The sequence below is a fragment of the Hypanus sabinus genome, chromosome 4 (genome assembly GCF_030144855.1).
Source record: "Hypanus sabinus isolate sHypSab1 chromosome 4, sHypSab1.hap1, whole genome shotgun sequence".
NCBI classification, from domain to species: Eukaryota; Metazoa; Chordata; class Chondrichthyes; order Myliobatiformes; family Dasyatidae; genus Hypanus; species Hypanus sabinus.
In genome coordinates, this window is record NC_082709.1 from 168,991,062 (window position 1) to 169,017,187 (window position 26,126).

A 26,126-nucleotide genomic window follows, 5' to 3' on the forward strand; every position below is an offset into this window, starting at 1 on the left:
TTCCTTGCCTTCCCATATCCCACAAGAGGAGCATTCCACTCTCCTGCCTGGCACCTTTACTGTTACTTACTGAGCAGCTACAAAGAATGAAATATATAGTAACCTGTGGGGGAGAAGGCTCTTCTTGCCTCCTCTCTCTCTCAAGCCTCTCCTTGCTGAAGCCACAAAGAGCTAAAGCCTCAAAAACCCCACTCCAAATCTGACCAATGATGGCTGATCCAACAATGGCTGCTCCTCTTGCCCCTGACTTACTTTACTTTGTTCTTGCCAATCAATCCCGAAAGCTGATTGGCCACTGTTCAAAGCCCTAAACTGCTGCCTTTTCTACTCAGTTGGTGAACCTGAATGAGCCAAGTCCGATCTTCTGATCTCTGTCTGGGACATGAGAGCAGCTTCTTCACAGAGAGGATGGTGCAGATATGAAATGATTGAGGTGGGTACAATAACCACATTGAAAAGACACTTGGGGAGGTACATGGACAGGAAAGGTTTAGAGCGATATGTGCCAACATGGGAAAATGGGGCTAGTTGAGTTGGGTATCTTGACTGGCATGGATAAGCTCTATGACTCTAAATCTCTGAATGATAAAGACCAGAGTGTGAGAGTGATTTCGATGGAAAGCGGGGAGTGTTGTGCATATTGACCTGGTCAGAGGCGTTCGGGTCTAAACCTATAGAAACTATGGGAGTATTGGCAATACTTGTTGCCAGAGGGAAACAGAACCTGGAATTTGGGCGTCGCATCATCAGCTATTCTGGGGGTTTATTCCGAAGATCGGAGCCCATAATTCAATTAGAAGTCAGAGCTTAATGGCTGAAGCCTGGAGACTGGATGCCCAGAGAGCTGTCCTGGAGTTGGGGGACTGTCCGTGTCTGTGGGTGGGTGGGAGGGAGGAAAGTGGTTTGTTTTGCTGTTGTTTTGATGAGGGTAGTGCAGTGGATGTGATCTACATGGATTTTAGTAAGTCATTTGACAAGGTTCCACATGATAAGCTTACTCAGAAAGTCAGAAGGCATGAGATCCAGGGAAGTTTGGCCAGGTGGATTCAGAATTGGCTTGCCTGCAGAAGGCAGAGGTTCGTGGTGGAGGGAGTACATTCAGATTGGAGGGTTGTGACTAGTGGTGTCCCACAAGGATCTGTTCTGGGACCTCTAATTTTTGAGATTTTTATTAACGACCTGGATGTGGGTGTAGAAGGGTGGGTTGGCAAGTTTGCAGATGACACAAAGGTTGGTGATGTTGTAGATAGTGTAGAGGATTGTTGAATATAGCAGAGAGACATTGCTAGGATGCAGAAGTGGGTTGAGAAGTGGCAGATGGTGTTCAACCCGGAGAAATGTGAGGTGGTAAACTTTGGAAGGACAAACTCCAAGGCAGAGTACAAAGTAAATGGCAGGATACTTGGTAGTGTGGAGGAGCAGAGGGATCTGGGGGTATATGTCCACAGATCCCTGAAAGTTGCCTCACAGGTAGATAGCGTAGTTGAGAAAGCTTATGGGGTGTTAGCTTTCATCAGTCGAGGGATAGAGTTTAAGAGTTGCAATGTAATGATGCAGCTCTGTAAAACTCTAGTTAGGCCACACTTGGAGTACTGTGTCCAGTTCTGGTCGCCTCACTATCAGAAGGACGTGGAAGCACTGGAAGGGGTACAGAGGAGATTTACCAGGATGCTGCCTGGTTTCGAGAGTGTGGATTATGATCAGCGATTCAGGGAGCTAGGGCTTTACTCTTTGGAGAGAAGGAGGATGAGAGGAGACATGATAGAGGTGTACAAGATATTAAGAGGAATAGATAGTGTGGACAGCCAGTGCCTCTTCCCCAGGGCAACACTGCTCAGTGCAAGAGGACATGGCTTTAAGGTAAGGGGAGGGAAGTTCAAGGGGGATATTAGAGGAAGATTTTTTCACTCAGAGAGTGGTTGGTGCGTGGAATGCACTGCCTGAGTCAGTGGTGAAGGCAGATATACTAGTGAAGTTTAAGAGACTACTAGACAGGTATATGGAAGAATTTAAGGTGGGGGATTATATGGGAGGCAAGGTTTGCGGGTTGGCACAACATTGTGGGCTGAAGGCCCTGTAATGTGCTGTACTATTCTGTGTTCTATGTTTTGTTGCTTGTTGTGTTCCATGTTGTTGTATTCTGAGTTCTGTCGAGAATTGCAGGCATGCCATGGTGGCGCTGGGATGTGTCTTAACACTCACAGGGTATCACAGCAAGGATGCTGGTCCTTAAGGCAAGTGATGTATTTCACTGTATGTTTCAATGTACATGTGATAAATAAAGCTTAATCTTAAATTCCTTTTGTGCAATTATTATATATTAAATACATTAATTATATTGTCATGTTAAATATGGTAATAGCATGCATAGACAGCCATGAAACTTCTCTTGGAGATTTCAGTCGTCTTTATCCGTGTGTCTGTTTAGTAAGAATGACTTGGCAAACTCTGTGAGTATGATGTTCCTTAATCCATTGTCGATAAGGAGGTTGAATTCAGAGAAAACAAACCGGGAGTTACAAAATATTCACGTGACCCGAGATTGCGAAACGGGGAAAGTGAAAGCAAAAGAGAAATAAATTTATAGCGGTGCAGAAAAATTCTCAGCAGTGTTATCTTTCCTTTCGCTTTGTTGGCGTCTCGGCTGCGAGGAGAGCTCTCAATTGCAAGGTATTGTTAACAGTGCCGGCGAAACCCTATGCCTTTCGAACCGTAGTTTCAAACCCTTCCTATCTCCAAATTAACCTCGCTATTGCTTGGAGGGGTGTATGGGGAGGTGTAGCACCTCTGGTGGGGAGCCTGCCGTGCCCTTTTTCAGGGCAGCTCGTCCACCTTTGGTCCCCACCGGGCGCTCAGCTCTCACCTGTGGTCCAAGTAGCTGTAACATGCGCAGCGGCCACACCCCGGTGAACCGTCTCGGCAGACGGGCCAAACCAGGTGAGGGTAACCGACGGGTCTTCGACCCTCTGTGAGGTAGGGCAGGGGTCACCAACCTTTTTTACACTGCGGACCGGCCGACGGGGAGAGAGCGTGTTAAACACGACCGGAATACAGCGATACTCGAAGGAGGTTCCTTATGTCCAGTCTATTCCACAATTTCGTTTTTGTGGCTATCAGCACTTGCTTCTGTCCCGTTTGCTCACATTTTTTCCGCTCAAAAAACTCAACGGGTTTGTCCATAAGTGCGGGGTGCTTGGATTCAAAGTGCCGAAGCAGTTTTGAGGGCTTAATTTCCTCATTACAAAGCCTCCGGGACCGAACTCCAGCCAGGTGCAGCTGGTCGTGGACAAGGTCAGGGCTGGAGGTCGCAGTCCGGAGAGAGTGACCGAGCGAGGAGTGAGACAGCCCCTCCCCTCCCACCGTAGGTAGGTAGGATCTATCGGCCGACGAAAGTTTGGCTGGATGGATGACTTTCAGTAGATCGCAGCGAGGTAGCTGCTCTGCTACTTACGGAACTCTGAGCCCGAATTAGGTCATCTGCGAATACTTTAGCACCGGGTTCCTCACGAACATTCGGTGTGCTAAGCAGGCTTAGAGACGGCGCCCATCCGTCCGCGCTCCAGGCCGGTGGCAACGGCATTTCCCGCCGGTTACCCGAGGCCGACCCCTGGCGCGAGGGTGTCACTGCGTTTGGGCGACTGATGACCTCGCGTGGGTTCGGCATGACAGGGAATGAGGAACGGTGCAGCTGACTCGTATCGTTCCTTGTGGCCCAGTAGCACATGCTTGGCGGCCCGGTGGTTGGGGACCGCTAGGTAGGGGATCTGCCTAGCCCAGCAGGTGAAGTCTGGCCCTAACAGATTGAGGGGAGGAGACCAGCAGGCGTTGAGGATCGCTAAGAGCCTGACAAGGCACTTAGACGCCCTGATCATTCACTGCAAGAGGTGGTTATCTCTTTAAACTCACCCGCACAAGGCAAAGGCAAACCACTTGTGTAACCTGCAAAGTACATGATTTCCCAATGTATCAGAGCGGTGTGGAGGGAAATCGTCCGCTAAATGGAAATTCCAGATGCGACCTAACGATGACGAATGCTTGGACGTGAATGAATCAATAGCGCCCAGAGACGCAAGCTCGATTAAGCCTCGCACTTCATTTCTCAACAACAGGAAACTTCCAACTTCTGCAGTTAGTTTGGTTGATGCAGTTACCCCCTTTAATTTTAAAACTAATTTGCAACTGGCAATGGGGTTTTCAAATGATGTTTTCTTAAGCCTTCTAAGTCCCAGTGGAAAAGACTGTTTAGACATTAGATCCAGTGCAATCACTGATTGACCACACGTTGACCAAAAGAAGCAACGCGCTGGTGTGCCGGTGCTGTGATATTTCCCCCCAATTGACGACCCTAAAGAACTTGAGTCCCTAATGGTAAGTCTGATTTTATTGGTACCCCAGGTTTGAAGGGCCGGATATTCTGTTCCCGATGGTTTTGATAATTCCGGTGGTGGGAACCCATCTCTTCTGGGGTCCTTTAGGCTCCTTTCACCCCTTCCTAATGGTCGTAACCCCATCTATGGATCTGCTGGACCGGTTGCGGTGATCCTCGCACTGCCCCCACTTTTACAGACATAGCAGTTCCCTCCCACCGAACCCCGGCGGCTCGATAACGCGAACAAGAGCACCAGGTAGCACACAGGTAAGAGTCAGGACTTGAGGAAGAAAATGCCCCACGTATGAGGAATATAATAAACCAATCAAACTTGTTAATTATCAAATAGATCATTCCCACAAACCCCGAGAAACTTTTGTTCTGTCGTGTAGGAGTTGAACATTCAGGATTTGTATCAGATCTCAGGCTAGCTGGAAGTTTCAGATGAATCTGGTGCCTCCTGAATCTCTGATTGTATGGAATCAGAGTCAGGTTTAATATCACTGACATATTGCATGCCATGAAATTTGTCGTGTTGTGGCAGTATTACAGTGCAATACATTCAAAATACTATAATTTACAACATGAAATATTATATAAGTTAAGTAAGAGTGCAAAGAGAGAGCAAAATAGTGAGTTGATGCTCTCAGGTTGGTTCATTGTCCATTCAGAAATCTGATGGTACTGGGTAGAAACTGTCCCTGAAATGTTGAAACTGTTCCCATATCTCCTCCCTGATGGTAGTAATAACAAAAGAGCCTCCCTGGGTGTTGGGGGGGGGGTCCTTAGTGATGGATGACACCTTTGTGAGCATCACAGTTTTGAAGATGGTAGCACTAAGGCACGTACTCTCTCATCTAATTATCTTCCTTTTATTTCCTTGCCCTACCAACTGGTAGACAAAGACTCTCCCAGGTCGGCATTGAACCGTGACACAGTCACTTGGCTGTCATCTTTGGAGCCTCCCTGCCCTCTATTGTGGACCTGTACTCTTCCAGGTTGAAGAAGAGGGCGGGGAACATCATAAAGGACCCCTTCCATCCTGCGCACTGACTGTTTGAACTGCTTCCGTCTGGTAGGCGCTTCAGATCCCTCCAGACTAAGACTAATAGGCACTGGAGAAGTTTTTTCCCTACTGCGGTCACTTTGCTGAACAGTTAACTGCCGGTTAACAGTCGGCTAACTATTACTTGGATTGCACTACTGTATGTATAATCTATATTTTCATTTATATTTATCATTATTATTGTCATGAGCAGAGAGACAACATCTGCTGGAAGTAAATTCCTTGTATGTGTACAGGTACTTGGCGATTAAAGTCTGATTCTGATTCTGATACCTGTTTCAGGAGCCACCCTCCCCAGGAGGACATCTTCCACCACACAGGAGATCAGCATCGAGTTCAAGCATGTTCCGAAAATTTGAAAGACTAATAAAACAGTTATTTATCGGAGGTTAGTTCAGAGTTGCTTCTAAATATTTGCAATATCACCTGGGTCTCGCAAAAGAAAACCGCTGTGAGTATTAAGCTTCATTTGCTGTCTGAATTTGGATGCTCTTTAATAAGATCAGAGCTTGAAAAGCAGCAATTACAGTGTCTACAGACTGGGAGAAGTGAATGGAGAAGGGTAGTTGGATGACTGAGGGATAGGAGCCAAAGAACTGGAGCACATGGTATCACTTTAATCCTTCTGTCAGAAGCAGATGAATCTGTAGGATTCATTGCCATAGACAGCTGATAAGTCATTTAAAGCAGAGGTGAATAGGTTCCTGATTAGTAAGGGTGTCAAAGGTTATGGAAGGAAGGCAAGAGAATAGGGTTGAGTGGAATAATAAATGAGCTATGATGGAAATGGGGAGCAGACTTGTTGGGCTGTATGGCTTAATTCTGCTCCGAGGTCTAATGGGACACAAGCCCTTGGTGGAAATACTCTAGATAGAGAAAATTAGTTCTCTGCCAAACAACGGAATGCGTATATGAATTAAAGGATACCTGAACATAATTGAAAGGTTTTGCTTTAGTTTGAGCAGAATCCAGTACAGGTTAGTTGCTGCTAGACATGCGCATTTCCAGAATCAAAAAAAAAAATTCTGTCTGCTTCAGTCACCAGGGCAGTATACAGTAAAGTGGCAAGTATGTTAACTATTTGGAAAGCAATGCCATTCTGTCCCTGTAAGACATCACCATTGTGATCTGTAGAATAAGTACTGTCCATGGGAAATATAAATGAATAAACTGTACATTTCTTTACACTTTCTTCAAACAATTATTGCTTTTTCTGATTAGGCTTTAAAGTAAATGCAAATAACAAAAGAGACTGCTTAATTGTAGATTCAGTACTGTAAGCTGTCTGTAGCAGGATTCAAAATCCTGATGAAGTAATTTTGTGGAAAGTTATTACAACAAAAATAGAAAGAAAGGATTTTAAATAATTTTGATTATATTTGTTTATTGGTTGCAAATGAACCTAATGATACTACAATAGTTAGAATGTTTGAGAACATAATTTGTTTTGTTGATATCAATATATAAACTCAGTGGCCACTTCATCAGGTACACCTGCTAGTTAATGCAGAATACCTACTCAGCCAATCACATGGCATCAACTCAATGCATGAAAGCATGCAGACATGGTCAAGAGGATCAGGTGTTGTTCAGACCAATCATCAGATTGGGGAAGATATGTGATCTAAGTGACTTTGTGGAATGATTGTTGGTGCCAGATAGGGTGATTTGATCTGATGATCTGAGATTTTCACACACAGCAGAGCGTACAGAGAATAAACCAAAAATAAAAACATCTAGAAAGTGGCAGTTCTGTGGGCAAAAACGCCTTGTTAATAAGATCAGAGGAAACTAACCAGACTGTTCAAGCTGACAGGAAGATGACTGTAACTCCAGTAACCACATATGACAACAATGGTGGGGTGGGGAACTAACATAGCAGAGGAAAGTCACAGTGATCAGGTCTCTGGCACTGTCTGGCTCTGAGACTCAGAAGTGATGGGGGTAGAAGAGGAAAGCTGTGGTGATAAGGGTTTTGTTAGTTAGGGAAACATAAAGGAGGTTCTGTGCATGATAACAAGTTTCCCAGATGCTTCCCACGTGCCAATCTCAGGATATCTTGGATCAAGTCTTCTGCATTCTTCAGTTGAAGGGTGAGCAGCCAGAGGCTCTGACCCATGGAGGTACCAATGACATTGGTAGGAAGGGTGATTAGGTTCTACAAAGTGAGTTCAGAGAGTTAAGTGCTAAGTTAAAGGGCAGGACTCCAGGATTGTGATCTCAGGATTGTTACCCATGCCATGTGCTGGTGAGGCTAGTAATAGAAAGATTATATAGATTAACATGTGGCTAAGCAGGTGGTTTAGGAGGGAGGGTGTCAGATTTTTGGAACATTGAGCTCTCTTCCAGGGAAGGTGGGATCTGTACAGAAGAAACAGTTTGCACTTGAACTTGAGGGGGACTAATATCATAGTGGGAAGGTTTACTGCTGCTGCATGGGGGGAGGGGGTTTTAAACTAGAGTTGTAGGAGAATGAGAACCAATGTACCAGAACAGTTAGTGGAGTGGCTGTGGAAACAGATGTTAAAACCTCAGAGAAAGTCAGGAATCAGAAGATTGAGTATGGTGTGCCTAATATCCTGAGCTGTGTATATTTCAATACAAGAAGTATCAGGGGTATGGCAGATGAGTTCAGGGCACGGATCAACACATGGAATTATGATATTGTAGCCATTGGTGTGATTTGGCTGCAGGAGGGTCATGACTAGAAGCTCAACATTCTGGGGTTCCATTGTTATTGACGTGACAGATTTGGAGTGATTAAAGAGGGGGGAGGGTACTACAAGTCAGGGAAAATGTCACGGCATTGCTCAGTCAGGAGAGACTGGTGAACTTGTCTGGTGAGTCATTATGATGACCATATCGCAGACCACACAGGAGTGCACGGGATTTAGAGGAACAAATTTGTAGACAGATCGCAGACTATTACAAGAAACATAAGGTTGTTGTAACCGGTCATTTTAACTTTTCACATGTTGACTGAGACTCCCACATTGTAAAAGGACAAGATGAGAAAGAGTTTGTTACAGAGGAGGAGGTGTTTGCTGCCTTGAGCCAAATTAGGGTTTATAAATCCCCAGGGCCTAACAATGTGTTCATTCGGACCCTATGGGAGGCAAACACATAACTTGAAGGGGCCATAGCAGAGCTATTTGTCATCTTTAGTGACGGGTGAGGTACTGGAGGATGGCTATTGTTGTTTAACTGTTTAAGAAAGGCTCTAAAAATAAACCAGGTAAGTATGGGCCAGTTAGCCTGACATCAGGAGTGGGAAAGTTATTGAAAGGTATTGTGAGGCACTGGATATATGGGTAAGTTATATATGGGTATTCGGCTAGATATGAACTGAAGGATAGTCAACATGGTTTTGTGTGTAGTAGGCAGTGTCTAACCAAACTTGTAGCAAGCAAATGTAGCCTCTGTGCCCTCAGTTGATCCCCATTCGCCCCCTAGGATGAACAGTTAACACCACTGTTACTGGTACTGAGAGTCCTACACAAGTTTATTTGTATAGCACTTTCAAACACAAGGCAGTTCAAAGTGCTTTATATAGAACAAGACTTAAAAATCAAACATTAAATTTAAGACAATATTTAAATAAGAGAATAAAATCACATAAAATAGATATGATAAATATAAGTGACAGTGCAGGAGATTCTAATTAAAAGCTGCAGGGAAAAGAAAAGTTTTAAGCCTCAATTTAAAAGAGCTTAAAGCTGGGGCAGACTTCAGATCCTCAGATATGTGGGGCATAGTCACTAAAAGCTGCTTCACCGTGTTTAGTTTTGACCCTGGGGATGGTAAGCAGACCCGCCCTAGACGACTTAAGAGCTGGAGAAGTTTCATAATCAGCAAGAGATTGGAGATGTGTTTTGGCCCGAGTCCATTCAGTGCTTTGTAAACCAGTAGTCATACTTTAAGGTCGATCCTCTGATTTACAGGAAGCCAGTGTAGTGTTCTGAGAACTGGAGTGATGAGTTCTTAGTAAGGATTCTGGGAGCAGCCTTCTGAATGAGCTGCAGTTGTCTGACTTTTCACAGAGACCTGTGAAAACACCATTACAGTAGACAAGCCAATTGAATAGAAATGCATGGATGGGTATTTCTAGATCTTGTTGAGACATAACCCCTTTAACTCTCGGCCTGTTTTTCAGGTGGTAGTAGGCTGACTTTGTAATTGTCTTAATGTGACAGTTAAGATTTATTCCTCAATAGACTCATCTGATTCTTGTTTCCTAAACCTCATGTATGCTGCCTCCTTCCACCTGACTAGATTTTCCACTTCACTTGTCACCCATGGTTCCTTCACCCTACCATTCTTTATCTTCCTCACCAGGACAAATTTATCCCTAACATCCTGCAAGAGATCCTTAAACATCAACCACATGTCCATAGTACATTTCCCTGCAAAAACATCATCCTAATTCACACCCGCAAGTTCTAGCCTTACAGCCTCATAATTTGCCCTTTCCCAATTAAAAATTTTCCTGTCCTCTCTGATTCTATCCTTTTCCATGATAATGCTAAAGGTCAGGGAGCAGTGATCACTGTCCCCCAGATGCTCACCCACTGATAGATCTGTGACCTGACCCGGTTTGTTATCTAATACTAGATCTAGTATGGCATTCCTCCTAGTCGGCCTGTCAACATACTGTGACAGGAATCCATCCTGGACGCACTTAACAAACTCTGCCCCGTCTAAACCCTTGGAACTAATCAAGTGCCAATCAATATTAGGGAAGTTAAAGTCACCCGTGATAACAACCCTGTTATTTTTTCACCTTTCCAAAGTCTGCCTCCCAATCTGCTCCTCGGTATCTCTGCTGCTACCAGGGGGCCTATAGAATACCCCCAGGAGAGTAACTGCTCCCTTCCTGTTCCTGACTTCTACACATACTGACTCAAAAGAGGATCCTGCTGCATTACCCACCCTTTCTGTAGCTGTGATAGTATCCCTGACCAGTAATGCCACCCCTCCTCCCCTTTTCCCCCCTCTCTATCCCTTTTAAAGCACTGAAATCCAGGAATATTAAGAATCCATTCCTGCCCTGGTGCCAGCCAAGTCTCTGTAATGGCCACTACATCATAATTCCATGTATGTGTCCAAGCTCTCAGTTCATCACCTTTGTTCCTGATGCCTCTTGCATTGAAGTACACACACTTTAGCCCTTCTACCTTATTACCTTTATACCCTTTATTCTACTGCTCTTTCCTCAAAGCCTCTCCATATGTTAGATCTGGCGTTACTCCATGCACTTCTTTCACTGCTCTATCGCTCCAGGTCCCATCTCCCTTGCAAATTAGTTTAAACCCTCCCGAACCATGCTAGCAAACCTACCTGCAAGGATATTGCTCCTCCTCGAGTTCAGGTGCAACCCATCCAATCTGTACAGGTCTCACCCCAATGGTCCAAAAATCTAAACCCCTGCCCCCTGCACCAACTCTTCAGCCATGCATTCAACTCCCATCTCCTCCAATTCTTAACATCACTATCACGTAGCACTGGCAGCAATCCTGAGAACGTTTGATTCCCACTACGGTCTGTAAGTTTGTACATTCTCCCCATGACCATGTGAGATTTCCTCCCATATTCAAGAGACCTCAGGGTTTGGGTCATTAAGTCATGGGGATGCCATGTTGGTGCCAGAGCTGCCACCAGCACAAACCTTGCTGATTTAATTCGATGCAAACATTTCACTTTAAGTTTTGATATACAGAAAGTGAAAGAGAAAAATAATAAAACATTCCAAAGCATTCTTAAGTAGCTCTGAAATATGATGCATTGATAGCAGGAATCTGAGAAGAGGCCTAACTCTGGGATATTAGGAAATGAGAAAGAGCGTAGTTCAGCACAGAAACAGAATCTTAGGCTCGGGACCAAGATGCCAAATTAATCTATTCACATCTGCCTGCACAGCGACTATAGCTGTCCATTCCCTGCCTGTTTATAAGTTTGGCTAAATGCCTCTTCATAGTTATCATATCTTCTTCTGTCTCTACCTTGGTAGTGTGTTTAAGGCATCTACCACTCTGTGTAAAATAACTTGCCTCACAAATATTTAAACTTTCATCTCCTCACCTCGAAGACAGGACGTCTAGTATCTGACTTTTCTATGTTGGGAGAAAGACTCTGTCTGCCCTAATTATCTACGCTTCAATAATTTTACACATTGGGATGGCAGGGTGGACATAAATCTCTACCAACGAAAGAGTAAGGCACTCTTTCCCTCTGCTAGCCTGCTGATCACCCTTATACAAAGTGTAGCACCTGCTTATCCCCCCTTCCCCGGATCAGGGCCATGTGAAGCCATGGGAGCAGGTGGGGGATGGTCGTGTGAGCAGCTGATAAATATCTCAAGTCGTGGTTATGTGACCACAGACAATCTCTGGTGAGTATTCATAATGTCTGGGGTCACCCGTCTTGTAAAGACACTGCCCAGAAGAAGACAATGGCAAACTGCTTCTGTAGAAAAATTTGCCAAGAACAATGATGGTCAAATACGATGATGGCCTTTATCATATGATCTAGCACATAATGATAATGAATTTTATAAATATCTGTCTGGCTACTTGTTCCATCTCAAATTAAATTCAAATTATAACCCTAATTAGCACATTTTTAATGAATGAATGAATTGACCTTATTTCTTACATCTTTCACATTCACGAGGAGCAAAAATTTTATGTAACACCTATCTAAATGTGCAATCGTAGTCATTTATAATAAATAGAACAGTCTGTAACATAGAAATACACTCAAATCAGCGTGAGTTAATCGGCCTGGTGGAAGAAGCTGTCCCAGAGCCTGTTGGTCCTGGCTTTTATGCTGCGGTACCATTTCCCAGATGGCAGCAGCTGGAATAGATTGTGGCTGGGGTGACTCGGGTCCCCAATGATCATTTGAGCCCTTTTTACACACCAGTCTTTGTAAATGTCCTGAATCATAGGAAATTCTCAACTGCAGATACACTGGGCTGCCCACACTACTTTCTGCAGAATCCTGCGATTATGGGAGGTACAGCTCCCATACCAGGCAGTGATGCAGCCAGTCAGGATGCTCTCAATTGTGTCCCTGTAGAAAGTTCTTATGATCTGAGGTGAAAGAAGTGCTGTTGTGCCTTTTTCACCACGCAGCTGGTGTACAGACCACGTGAGGTCCTCAGTGATGTGGATGCCGAGGAACTTAAAGCTGTTAACCCCCTCAACCCCAGATCCACTGATGTCAATAGAGGTTAGCTGTCTCCATTCCTCCTGTAATCCTCTCTTTGTTTTAACAACTTTGAGGGAGACGTTGTTTTCTTGACACTACTGTGTCAGAGAGATGACTTCTTCCCTGTAGGCCACCTCGTATTGTTTGATCAATCAATGTAGTACCATCAGCAAAGTTAATTAGCTGATTAGAGCTGTTGGTGGTGACACAGTCATGGGTATACAGGGAGTAAAGGAGGGGACTTAGTACACAGCCCTAAGGGGCTCCTGTGTTGAGAGTCAGAGGGTTGGAAGTGAGAGAGCCCACTCTTACCACCTGCCAGGGATCTGACAGGAAGTCCAGGATCCAGATGCACAAGACAGAGTTGTGCCATTCTGGGAAGAAGAAATGGAGAAGGGGACTTATTTGAACTTACGTATGCCTATCAATGTGTGGATAGGGTACATCATCTTGGAACAAGACCTGACTCCATCAGGACCATATGCTAACTGGTTTCCAAGAGCTGTCCCACACTGTAAGAATACACACATAAGTACCTTTGAATCATTATTCACTGCAAAAGACTGCTGAGAAGAAGGAGAGGGTAAGAATAGCAAATTCCACTTGTAGGTTTAGGTAAGTGTTCTTAAATGTAGCTGCCGATGGTGAGTTTTGATCTTATGTCATTTGATCACCATTTTCTGGCTTGGGGGATTTGTTCCACTACACTAGCCACTAATATAAATCTGAAATAGTTCCAAATAATTTTGGCATATATTCTGACCTCATCCTTTCCATTATAGGACTATGATAGAAAGCACTTGCTCAACTCTCAGGAATGTTGATTGACCATGTCTGTTGCATTTCCCCTTTTGTTTTTCAGAGGAAAGCCATGAACAAGACTTTCAGGGGACGTACAGGGACTCCGTTCTTCCATCAAAGGACACACATGATAATAATTTGGTGGGTCTGCCAATATTATTGGGTTTTCACAATTCAAAGTTCAAAGTAAATTTATTATCTAAATACCAGATACTACCCTGAGATTCATTTTCTCGTGGGCATTCACAGTAGATACCTAGAAATAAAAGAAACACAATGAAAAGGTACACACAACCAAAGGTAGACAACCAACCAACGTGTAAAGATGACAAGTAGTGCAAGTGCAAAAAGAAAAGCAAAATAATAATAACGATGATAAATAAGTATGACAGCGTAGTGGTTAGCGTGATGCTATTACAGCTCAGGGCATTGCAGATCGGTGTTCAATTCTGGCACTGGCTGTAAGGGATTTGTACGTTCTCCCTGTGAACCACCTGGTTTTCCTGCCTGTGCTCCAGTTTCTTCCCACAGTTCAACAACGTGCCAGTTAATGTATGAAAGGTAAATCACGTCTGACAAATTTACTGAAGTTCATTGAGGATGTAACAAGCAGATATCTCAATTCTGCAACCAGATACAGACAGGCTGGTTGAATGTGTGAATATTTGGCAAATGGAGTTCAGTGTGGGAAAGTGTGAGGTTACGCACTTCAGAAAGACAAATCCAAAAGCCGTGGAGAGGCGTTGAAGGTGGATGAAGTGCAGAAGGATTTCAGTGTACTCATGCACAATTTTCAAAAAATGAGTAGATAGTTGCACTAAATGAATAGGAAGGTAAATGGCATACTGACTTTTATTCCAGAAGGCTGGAGTTTAGAAATAAAGCAGTGTTGTTGGAATTGCATACAATGCTAGTGAGGCCACACCTGGAGTTCTGTACATAATTCTAGTCCCCTTATTTAATAAAAGGATATAGTGCCATTGAAGGTGGTCCAAAAATGACTCATTGGGCCATTTTCTAGGATGAGAGTGACTAAAAACATTAGATCTAAATGTCGTGGAATTTAGGAGAATCTATACAGTCCTTAGGATAAATGTTGAAGTGAATCCTTTCATGAGAGAATCTCAGACAAGGAAACATGGTTACAAGATTACAGAGCAGTCATTTAAAAGTAACATGTAGAGGAACTAGTTAAATGCATGAAATTCTCGACCAAAATGTTGTGCAGCCTAGACCACTAGAGATCAAGTTCAATCATTATAGATTGTGTTTGAGCTGTGATATTTGTAAAGGAGAGTGGGATGGTTTTCCTGAAAGGTCATGGAATTGAGAACTTTGGATAACTGGTGCAGAAGAGGAGATGGAGATGACAGTTCAGCCATGATCATACTGAATGGTGCGGCAGGCTTAAAGATCCAAGTAACTGGCTCCTGTTACTATTTTCTTATATTCTTATGTTCCGACGAGGGAAGGTTGTAAGCAATGAGTGAAATATATATTGAATTTGGAGATTTCCAAATAAATTAATACCCTATCTAGAAGTGAATTAAAATTTACATTTAAAGATATCTCCTCACTCATAATTTAAACACCAGCTAAAATGGTGAAAGTTAAATTCATGATAAAGCAATAGAACACTACAACACAGAAACTGGCCTTTTGGTCAATCTAGTGTGCTTAACTATTATTCTGCTTAGTCCCATTCACCTGTGTCCAGACCATAGCCCTCCCATCCACATGTGTATCTAAGTTTCTTTTAAATATTGAAATTAAACCCACACCTACCACTCCTGCTGGCAGCTCATTCCACATTCTCACCACCCTTTGAGTTAAGAAGTTTCCTCTCATGCTCCCTTAAACATTTCACCTTTCATCCTTAACCCATGACCTTTAGATGATCACAATCAGTGTCCCAACTCTCCACAAACAAATTCATAACTGCCATGCTGTCCTATCCACAGTACTGCATAGATGCTATTTTGCCATTGAAATTCTTTGAAATAATCCGAGGTTGTGAATACTATTACTAGACTTCGAGTTCATCTTTTGGCACAGAGAAAAAATTACTTTGTGAAGTGTAACTCACTCTATGGTCCAATGTTTCTTGCCTCAGGAAAGTGATGCAGTGCTGTACAATCAGTATGAGAAGAGAGTGCGACCTTGCATTGACCTCATCGACAAGCTGAGAGCATTGGGTTTGGAAGAGGATCTGTCTCTTCCAGCCATCGCAGTAATTGGAGATCAAAGCTCTGGAAAAAGCTCCGTCCTTGAGGCACTTTCTGGGATTGCTCTACCCAGGGGCAGTGGTAAGAACAGTACCCCAACACAATGAACTGTCCGTTTGAACAAATTTAATCTCGGTTTACCAAAGCTACCTGCTTAAGGCAGATAAGAATCAGGTTTAATATCACTGTCATATGTCGGGAAATTCGTTAACTTTGCAGTAGCAATACAATGCAATTTGTGATAATATAGTAAAAAAAAATTACAGTGTGAGTATATATACATGTTAAATGAGTGGAACAAAAACAGCAATAGAGAAGTAGTGAGGTGGTGTCCATAGGTTAAATGTCCATTTGGAAATCGGATGACAGAGGGGAACAAGCTGTTCCTGAATCATTGAGTGTGTGCCTTCAGGCTTCTGTACCTCCTTCCTGATGGTGACAATGAGAGGAGGCCTGTCTTGGGTGGTGGGTCCTTAATGATGGACATCATCTTTTTGACCCCACTTCTTGAAGATGTCTTGGGTACTATGGAGGCCTGTGCCCATGATGGGGCTGAATAATTCTACAACTCCTTGCAGCTTGAAGAAAGCAATGGCAACCCATATCTGTAAGAAAATTTGCCAAGAACAGTTATGGACAAGGATAGACCATAATTGCCTACACCCTGATAATTAAGTACAGCTGTACTTGTTTGTCTCCATAGATGCTGCCTGGCTTGCATTTTGTGTGTGTTACTCTGGTTTTCCAGCATCTGCAAAAGCTCCTGTGGTAAGGATAGTGAGAAAGCTGGAACTTAGCCCTCAGTTGTAGATTGGTAGATTCTTATTAGTAATAATGTACTAGAGATGATAAAACAACAGAAATAATATTGAGAGCTAGTAAGCATTTGAGGGACCGAATAGGCTATGCCTGGAGATTTCTAAAGGGAAATAAGAAAGTCGATTAGTCATTTCATTGTTGGTTAATATTAATCCTATTTTAGTAGCAAAAGTGACAGTAACAGACCAAAAGTACTCACCCGCTGACACCCAGCTTCCACCCCACCCCGTCCCCTGTGAATCAATGTCCCCTTTCTGATTATTGCAAGCCGACACTGTCAATTCTGTTTATTTGGCAGGTATAGTGACGAGATGTCCTTTGGAACTGAAGCTGAAGAATACCGAGGTGAAGAATACGTGGAGGGCCAAAATCAGTTACAGCAACTACAGCAAAGAACTGTCAGGCCCATCTGAAGTGGGCAAAGAAATTCTGAAAGGTCGGTTGAAATTGTGTAACTGCTGGATCACTGCTATGACATGCCTAGTCTATTCCATGTTGTCTGATTATAATCATGTACAGTATAATTATGTACAGTAATTCTAAATTTTGTAATTAGGGAACTGATACTTCAAGCCCAACTCATATTCTCTTTGATCTCCTTACTCTTGCCCATGTGCTGTTTGTCCCTTTCCCATCAGGGAGAAGGCTATGCAGCATCCACACCAGAGCCACTAGGCTCAGAAATATTTACTTCCCCCAAGCCATCAGGCTGATCAACAGCTCCACCACTAACCCACACCCCACCATCACTAGCTCTACTTCAGTGACTCCTTTCCACAGCCCCTCAGCACCCGTCATTCCCCATGCACAGTATTTAACAGTTACTTGTGCTTTGGGGCTTTTAGGATTGCATTTATATCTATATTTATTGTGTTATACTCATCACATTTTTCTTAATGCTGCATTGAGGATGTTGCCGGGTCTAGACAATCTGAGTTATATGGAAAGATTGAATAAGTGTGGATTTTATTCCCTGGAATGTAGAAGTTTCAAAGGAGATTTGATAGAAGTATTCTAAATTATGAGGGGTAAATGCAAGCAGGATTTTTCCCTCAGAGGTTGGGTGGGACTACAACCAGAGATCATGGGTTAAGTGTGAAAGGTGAAAAGTTTAGGGGAACATGAGGGGGATCTTTTTTGAGAGGGTTGTGAGTGTGTGGAACAAGCTGCCAGCACAAATCCTGAATGAATGTCATAAGGGGGGGCGTTGGGAATGGACCCAAAATGCAGGTCACAAACACTGAATTACTAGGAACAGGATGGGACAAAACGAAAGGACGGGACAAGTCGCAGACGAGGCTAGGGAAGCAGGACCAGGACGAATGGTCTACTTCTGCACCTATTGTCTATTGAGGTACTGGGAACAAGGAGCCTGGGATGGACTCCGAGCCCGAGACAGGACAAGGACCCAGAACCTGGGTCTTGACTCAGGCTCGGACCCCAAACCAGGCAACGACAAGACAAGACCTGGGTTCTTGGAGCTTGAGGCTAGAGGCTGTGGTCTAGAGGCTAGGGGCTAGAGGCTGGGGACTGGGATTCTTGGAGCTCAGGGCTTGGGTCCTTGGAGCTTAAATAACTCGGAGGCTGGAGCTTGGAGACAGACTGGGAACTGTACATCAACATCGAGCCAGGACTTATCCTTCAACAAGCCAGGACTCATCTTAAACAAGACACTAAGATGAGACTGGACAGTACATAGACATAGAGCCAGGACACAACTTTCACTCCACACCAAGGTGGGGCAGGACCATCCATCAGGTAACAGCAGAACAGCCTGACTTACCCCACAGAGGCAAGGACAGAAAGAGACAAACATCAAAGAACAAGAGACAGTTACATCTCTGCATCAGGGTTGTTCTGAGTCACAGTTACAGCCAGCAACCTTTCTGGCTACAGAAACAACCAGATCCCTATCTAGCTCAGAGAGGCTGACAGCAATGATACAATGACAGCTCCAACTATTGACAGCAAGGCTCCAAGAAGCAATGGTTCTCCAACACAGCCTAAATATTGGGAGTGGCCATTCTGGCCTTCCACCAGCCATTTGCTCCCAGGGAGTCTTGACAAGACAACCCCCCAACCACAGTCAATCCCAGGGCCACTTATATTCCCAGCCCCAAGATGATCATCAGGTGCTAATGATTAAGTTCAACCGAAACAAGGGACAGCCAGAGGACCTGGAGTCCGTAGTCTGCGGACTGGACCGTGAACTGGAATGCGGACTTCGGACCGGACCATGACGATGAAAGCTTGATTTCAATGTTTGGATAGGTGCATGGATGGGAGATGTATTGAGGGCTATGGTGCCGGAGCAGGTTGATGGGAGTAGGCCATTTAAGTGGTTTGGCATGGACCAGATAGACCAGGCGGCTGTTTCTGTGCTGTATTTTTTTTATAGACCACCCAATAGTAATAGGGACATCGAGGAACAGATAAAGAGACAGATTCTAGAAAGGTGTAATAACAACAGGGTTGTTGTAGTGGGAGATTTTAATTTCCCAAATATCTATTGGCAAGTCCCTAGAGTAATGCGTTTAGATGTGGTGGAGTTTGTTAGGTGCGTTCAGGAAGGTTTCTTGACACAATATGTAGATAAGCCTACAAGAGGAGAGGCTGTACTTGATCTGGTATTGGGAAATGAACCTGGTCAGGTGTCAGATCTCTCATTGGGAGAGCATTTTGGAGATAGTGATCACAATGCTATCTCCTTTACCACAGCATTGGAGAGGGATAGGAACAGAGAAGTTAGAAAAGTGTTTAATTGGAGTAAGGGGAAATATGAAGCTATCAGGCAGGAATTTGGAAGCAAAATTGGGAGCAGATGTTTTCAGGGAAATGTTCGGAAAAAAGTGGCAAATGTTCAGTGGAAATTTGCGTGGAGTTCTGCATAGGTATGTTCCAATGAGACAGGGAAATTGTAGGGTACAGGAACCATGGTGTACAAAGGCTGTTGTAAATCTAATCAAGAAGAAAAGAAAGGCAGATGAAAGCTTAAAAAAACTAGGTAATGATAGAGATCTAGGAGCTTAAGAAAGAAATTAGGAGAGCCAGAAGGGGCCATGTGAGGCCTTGGCGGCTGAGATTAAGGAAAACCCTGAGGCATTCTACAAATATGTGAAGAGCAAGAGGATAAAATGTGAGAGAATAGGACCAATCAAGTATGACAGTGAAAAAGTGTGTATGGAATCAAAGGAGATGGCAGAGGTACTTAATGGATACTTTGCTTCAGTATTCACTATGGAGAAGGATATTGGTAATTGTAGTGATGACTTGCAGCAGACTGAGAAGCTTGAGCATGTAGATGTTAAAAAAGAGGATGTGCTGGAGCTTTTGGAAAGCATCAAGTTGGTTAAGTCACCAGGACCGGACGAAATGTACCCGAGGCTACTGTGGGAGGTGAGGAAGGAGGTTGTTGATCCTCTGGAGTTGATCTTTGCATCATCAATGGGGATGGGAGAGGTTCCGGAGGATTGGAGGGTTGAGGATGTTGTTCCATTCTTCAAGAAGGGGAGTAGAGATAGCCCAAGAAATTATAGACCGGTGAGTCTTACTTCAGTGGTTGGTAAGTTTATGGAGAAGATCCTGAGAAGCAGCATTTATGAACATTTGGAGAGGTATAATATAATTAGGATTAGTCAAAGTAGCTTTATGAAAGTGCCTTACGAGCCTGATTGAATTTTTTGAGGACTTGACGAAACACATTGATGGAGGTAGAGCAGTAGATGTAGTGTATATGGAATTCAGCAAGGCATTTGACAGAAGGTAAAGAGTAGTTGTAGACGGGTCATATTCTGCATGGAGGTCGGTGACCAGTGGTGTGCCTCGGGGATCTGTTCTGGGACCCCTACTCCTCATGATTTTTATAAATGATCTGGATGAGGAAGTGGAAGGATGGGTTAGTAAATTAGCTGATGACACAGAAGTTGGGGGTATTGTGGCTAGTGTGGAGGGCTGTCAGTGGTTACAGCGGGACATTGATAGGATGCAAAACTGGCCTGAGAAGTGGTAGATGGAGGTGAACCCAGATAAGTGTGAGGGTGTTCATTTTGGTAGGTCAAATATGATGGCAGAATATAGTATTAATGTAAGACTCTTGGCAGTGTGGAGGATCAGAGGGATCTTGGGGTCTGAGTCCATAGGACACTCAAAGCTGCTGCATAGGTTGACTCAGTGGTTAAGAAATCATATGGTGCATTGGCCTTCTCAATCATTGGATTGAGTTTAGGAGCTGAGAGGTAATGTTGCAGCTATTTAGGACCTTGGTCAGACCCCACTTGGAGTGTTGTACTCAGTTCTGGTCGCCTCAGTACAGAAAGGATGTGGAAACTATAGAAAGGGTGCAGAGGAGATTTACAAGGATGTTCACAAAACGCTGGTGGAACACAGAAGGCCAGGCAGCATTTATAGGAAGAAGTACAGTTGACGTTTCCTCAGGATAAAGGGTCTTGGCCCAAAACGTCGACTGTACTTCTTCTTATAGATGCTGCCTGGCCTGCTGCATTCCACCAGCATTTTGTGTGTGTTGCTTAAATCAGCACCTGCAGATTTCCTTGTGTTTGCATTTACAAGGATGCTGCCTGGATTGGGGAGCATGCCTTATGAGAATAGGTTGAGTGAACTCGACCTTTTTTCCTTGGAGCGATGGAGGATGAAAGGTGACCTGATAGAGGTGTACAAGGTGATAAGAGGCATTGATTGTGTGGATAGTCAGAGGCTTTTTCCCAGGGCTGAAATGGCTAACACGAGAGGGCACAGTATTAAGGTGCTTGGTACAGAGGAGATGTCAGGGGTAAGTTTTTTTTTATGCAGAGAGTGGTGAGTACATGGAATGGGCTGACAGCAAAAGTGGTGGAGGCAGAGATGATAGAATCTTTTAAGAGTCTCCTGGACAGGTACATGGAGAACAGAAAAATAGAGGGCTAAGGGCAACCCTAGGTAATTTTTAAGGTAGGGACATGTTCGGCACAGCTTTATGGGCTGAAGGGCCTGTATTGTGCTGTAGGTTTACTATGTTGTCTATGTTCTACCTTATATGAACCTGAGACTAACTATCTTGCAGGCTAATTTTCTTCAATAAATCGATAATCTAATAATAACCGTAATAGAGTCAGCGAAACCAACTGGGCATTCAGACAGTTTGCAGCAGACAACAAACTGGGTAACTAGAAAAATAAGCAAATAATAATGATGAATAAATTAGCAACAAATATTGAGAATATGTGATGAAGTGTCGTTGAAACTGAGCCCGTAGGTTGTGGGATCAGTTCAGTGATGGGACACACATTGCAAAACAACACATTTCATGAGATATGTCAGCGATAGGAAAGCTGATTCTGATTCTGAGCCTCAGGCGTATGAGATGAAAAGAGGTGTTGATGGAGTGGACAGCCAGCGCTTTTTATCCCAGGTAATTGCTAATACAAGAGGACATTATTTTAGGGTGGGTGGGGGTGTTTACACAGTGTGATGGGTTCATGGAATGCCCTTCAAAATGTAGTGGTTGAGGCAGATACACCAGGGACATTTAAGATACTAGTAGGCACATGGGTGAAAGAAGAATGGAGGGCTATGTGGGAGGGGTTAGGTTGGTCTTGGAGTGGGTTAAAAGATTGGCACAACATTGTGGCTCAAAGGGTTAGTACTGTGCAGAAGTGTTCTATGTTCTATGCAATGTGCGGACAATAAAGTAAATGTAAACTGGTTACTGATAGTTAGCATGGAGTCAGAGAACAGAGACCAGTACAGCACACAAACAGACCATTCCACCTGCGATATTGTGCCAAACAGTTGAAGTTAATGACGCTAAATCCCTTCTGTCAACACTTGGTCCATATTTCAACACTCTCAATATAGTCACTTGCCTATCTAAGACCATCTTAAACACCTTTATCATGTTTGCCTGCACCACCATCCCAGGCACCACATTCTGTGAACCCTGCACTCTTGGTGTAAAATAAAATACTTGACCCACCCATCTCCTTTGAACTCACTCCCTCTCACTTTGAAAGCATATCCTCTGGTATGAATCTTTCTGATCCTGAGATAAAGATATTAATTGTTCATTTCTGACTCCTGTAATTTTATAAACTGACATTAGGGGTCCCTTCAGCCTCTGCCATTCCAGAGAAAACAACCCTGAGTTATCCAGCTTTCATTTTGTGGGCCAAAGGGCCTTTTCCCTGGTGTGTGATTGCAGGTTGCTTTAAAGGTCAGACCTGGGCTACCCTTCCTCTAATAAATGCGGCTGAAGCAGACACTTGATTCCTGGTTTACTTACTTGTCTCCTTTTGAACTCCACAGCTGTCCCAGCAGGATTTGAATTCAGGCCGTCACGTTGTGTCTGCCTCTTTTTTACTAGCCTGGTGAGGTTGCTACCACAGCGATGTGTTTCTTTGCAGATTCCTTGTAGTTGTGCAGCGACATTGATAATGAGTTTGTTTGGGTCACAGCTCAGAACACCATGGCCGGTGCGGACCAGGGAATCAGCTCCGAGCTCATCGGTCTAGAGGTGGAGTCTGACAACGTCCCCGACCTCACGTTAATCGACCTTCCAGGCATCACTAGGGTTGCTGTTGGTAACCAGCCACGAGATATTGGAGACCAAGTAAGGCAGAAACTGACTGTGCGGTAGGAAATTATGATGTGACAATGTAATCTTTGGATCTGAGTCGGCTATTGAAGTTTCTATTTACGGCAAATTAAAGGGAGCGTTTCTTTCACACCTGAGCATATCTGTTATTCTTTCTTCCCACTCATCCTTGTGTTTCAGGTGAAACTTGTCTTCTTCATATTTTGTTCCTCTTCTTTCACTCCTACTAGTCATCTCTCTCTGTTCCTCTTGTCTGCTGTCTCTACATTTCTCTTGTTTTTCACTTTATGTCTTGCCCCCTTGATCTTTTCTTCTCTCAAATGGACAATGCTGGAAGTTCTCAGAATCCAGCAAGCAACTGGGGAAACAGTGAATACAAATATGAAGAAATTCTGCAGGTACCGGAAATCCAAAGCCAGCACATCAAATGCTGAAGGGATTCAGCAGGCCAGGCAGCATTTACTGAAAAGAGTGAACAGTCGACATTTCAGGCTGAGACCCTTCATCAGGACAGGAAAGGAAGGGGAAAAGTCAGAGTAAGAATGTGGGGAGGGATGGGAGGAATAAGTACAAGGTGGTAGGTGACAGGTGAAACCGGGCGAGGGAGAGGGAATGACATTAAGAGCTGGGAAGTTGATTGGTGAAAGAAATATAGGGCTGGAGAAAGGAGAATCTGATAGGAGAGGACAGAAGACCATGGAAGAAAGGGAAGGGGGAGGAGCACCAGAGAGAGTTGATGGGAGATAAGGTGAGAGAGGGAAACAGGAATAGGGAATGGTGAAGGTGGAGGGGGGAATTACCAGAAGTTCATCAAATCGATGTTCATGCCATCAGGTTGGAGGCTACCCGGATGGAATATAAGTTATTTCTCCTCCAATCTGAATGTGGCCCCATTGTGGCAGTAGAGGAGGCCATGGACTGACATGTTCGAATGGGAATGAGAAGTAGAATTGAAATGGGTGGCCACCAGGAGATGCTGCTTTTTGTGGCAGATGGAGCAAAGGTGCTTGACAAAGCAATCTCCCAATCTACATCGGGAATTACTACCCCTTTTGTTAACTGTTCACTTCATCTATCTGCTCTTCTGATACTGATCTTCTATGTCACGTGCTGTGCATTTTTCCATTCACTTTTAGGTCCTTTCTGAAGTTGTTGTTTACATTTCAGCTACACAATTTATCCCAAAATGGTGACATCTTCTCCTTCTGTCCAGAAGTGAGCTGTTAGTGTTTCATTAGGAAGTGCCTTCTTCAGATCATTCCAGCTGAACCCAACTGGTCCCAATCTGGACAGGAAACAGAAAAAAATTTCCAATATGCCAACTAACATTGAAAGATAACAAATCATATTGTTGAACATCCTCTTTGCCGTGAAAACATTGACTGTTGCATTTCTGTTTAAAGAGATGCAGAAAAATTGTAAATATTAAATCAATCAATCAATCAATTTGTTGAATGAATTAAGTTTCCTCATTCTTCGTTCAGATCAAGCAGCTAATTGGCTCCTACATTAAGGAGGATAAGACCATTAACCTTGTTGTCATACCATGTAATGTTGACATAGCGACCACAGAGGCCTTGAAAATGGCCCAGGAAGTTGACCCTACAGGAGAAAGAACACTGGGTAAGGAAAAAGTTTCTCACTTTTAGAAGGTTGCTGTTTTAATAGTGCACCAAACCTCCAATTAAACATCAAGGGTTTGCAACAGCTATATATGTTCCCTTAAGACATTATCATAGAACTTCATCAAAGAACATTTGATAGTGAGATTTACAACGAGTTCTTAGGTCATGGAAGTAGGTTCTGTGGATCTCTTAAAGGTGAAGTGAGTGATGGAGAGATTGTACAAGGAACTGTCCAAGGACAAGAACATACAGTTGAAAGTACAAGGGCCATTGGTGAAGCTAAGAAAGTAGGTTGTGGATGGAAGGGCTAGTATTGCAGGCATGTAATAATTTCTCTGATGATAGTCCTTTGTGTGTGTGTGTGAGTAGGTTACCATGTTTACTATTATTGTATCCAAAGCCTTTTATTAGCTATATCTGGATGTTCTGAAAAGAACATGAAAATTACTGGATAATTTCCTTCCCCTGGAATTAAAACAGAAAATGGTTAATGTACTCAGCAGGTCAGGTCAGTGAATGTTGCAAGTTAATCAGAATAGAGAAAAAGTGAGAGAACAAGCATGTTTTAAGGCACAGAAAGGAGGAAAGGATGGGAAAACAAAGGAAATCTCCTATCATGAATCAATTGCATTTGACTATCTGGTATAGGCCGACTTCAAGCTAATAATTCCGTGGTGGCAGAGTAGTTGGTGCTGCTGTCTCACAGCTCCGAGGTCCAAGTATCAGTTCTGTTTGCATGGAATTTGCAGTGGGAACTCTCCCTGTCACATGAAAAACATGCAGACTCCACACAGACAGCATGCAAGGTTAAGATCTCATGTTCCTCATGCTGTGTGACACAATTGCTTGGGGTATTTACTACCCATTATTCCCTGGCATTTAAGGCAGCAATGAAGGTCCTCCATCTCCGTCAGTCCATACTGCCACACACAGATGTAGAAGGATTCCTCATTGCTATTTCCATAATAATTTTGTTTTACCAGTCAGGGTTGTTAGCCCTGAGTTGACCTCCGAACCTGGAGAACACCCTTAGTCTGGCTTGTACCCTTTGACCTGTTTAGCATGGGTGACCCTATCAAGAGCCAAAGCATAAAGGCCCGACTCCAGCCCACACTGCTCTCTGGGTCACTGAGGCATGCAAGCCTCCAAACCCAATGACAAGTTTCTGGTCCTCTTGAGGGAATTGCTTTGAGTGCTGTTTAGTTATTAGATCATTGTTGATCTTTCTGGAGGGTGATGAATGAGAAACAGAAAGCAACAATATGCTGGTAATCTGAACTTTGGAAGTACTGTGCAGATCAGGTAATAACTGTAGGGAGTTCATATCATCACAAGGATTTTGCTGGGGCCATCAGCATCCATGAAAATGAACAAACAGTTGACATTTCAGGCCAAGACCTTTCAGGACTGGAAAAAAATTGGG

At 43.7% G+C, this 26,126-nt stretch overlaps 1 protein-coding gene across 2 annotated transcripts in view; it reads left to right on the forward strand.

Moving 5' to 3' along the window:
* Window positions 1–2,595: 2,595 nt before the first annotated feature.
* LOC132393477 (interferon-induced GTP-binding protein Mx-like) overlaps window positions 2,596–26,126 on the forward strand; it is a 49,817-nt gene continuing 26,286 nt past the window's right edge. Inside the window, exons 1-8 of one of the 2 annotated variants that reach the window (XM_059968756.1) lie at window positions 2,596–2,670; window positions 5,269–5,574; window positions 5,718–5,823; window positions 13,507–13,586; window positions 15,559–15,751; window positions 16,788–16,925; window positions 22,939–23,093; window positions 24,563–24,701. In XM_059968756.1, the coding sequence (XP_059824739.1) occupies window positions 5,778–5,823; window positions 13,507–13,586; window positions 15,559–15,751; window positions 16,788–16,925; window positions 22,939–23,093; window positions 24,563–24,701 (751 nt within the window). In that variant the 5' untranslated portion in view covers window positions 2,596–2,670; window positions 5,269–5,574; window positions 5,718–5,777. The remainder of the gene's footprint in view (window positions 2,671–5,268; window positions 5,575–5,717; window positions 5,824–13,506; window positions 13,587–15,558; window positions 15,752–16,787; window positions 16,926–22,938; window positions 23,094–24,562; window positions 24,702–26,126) is intronic. The other variant, XM_059968757.1, reaches the window with a different exon arrangement.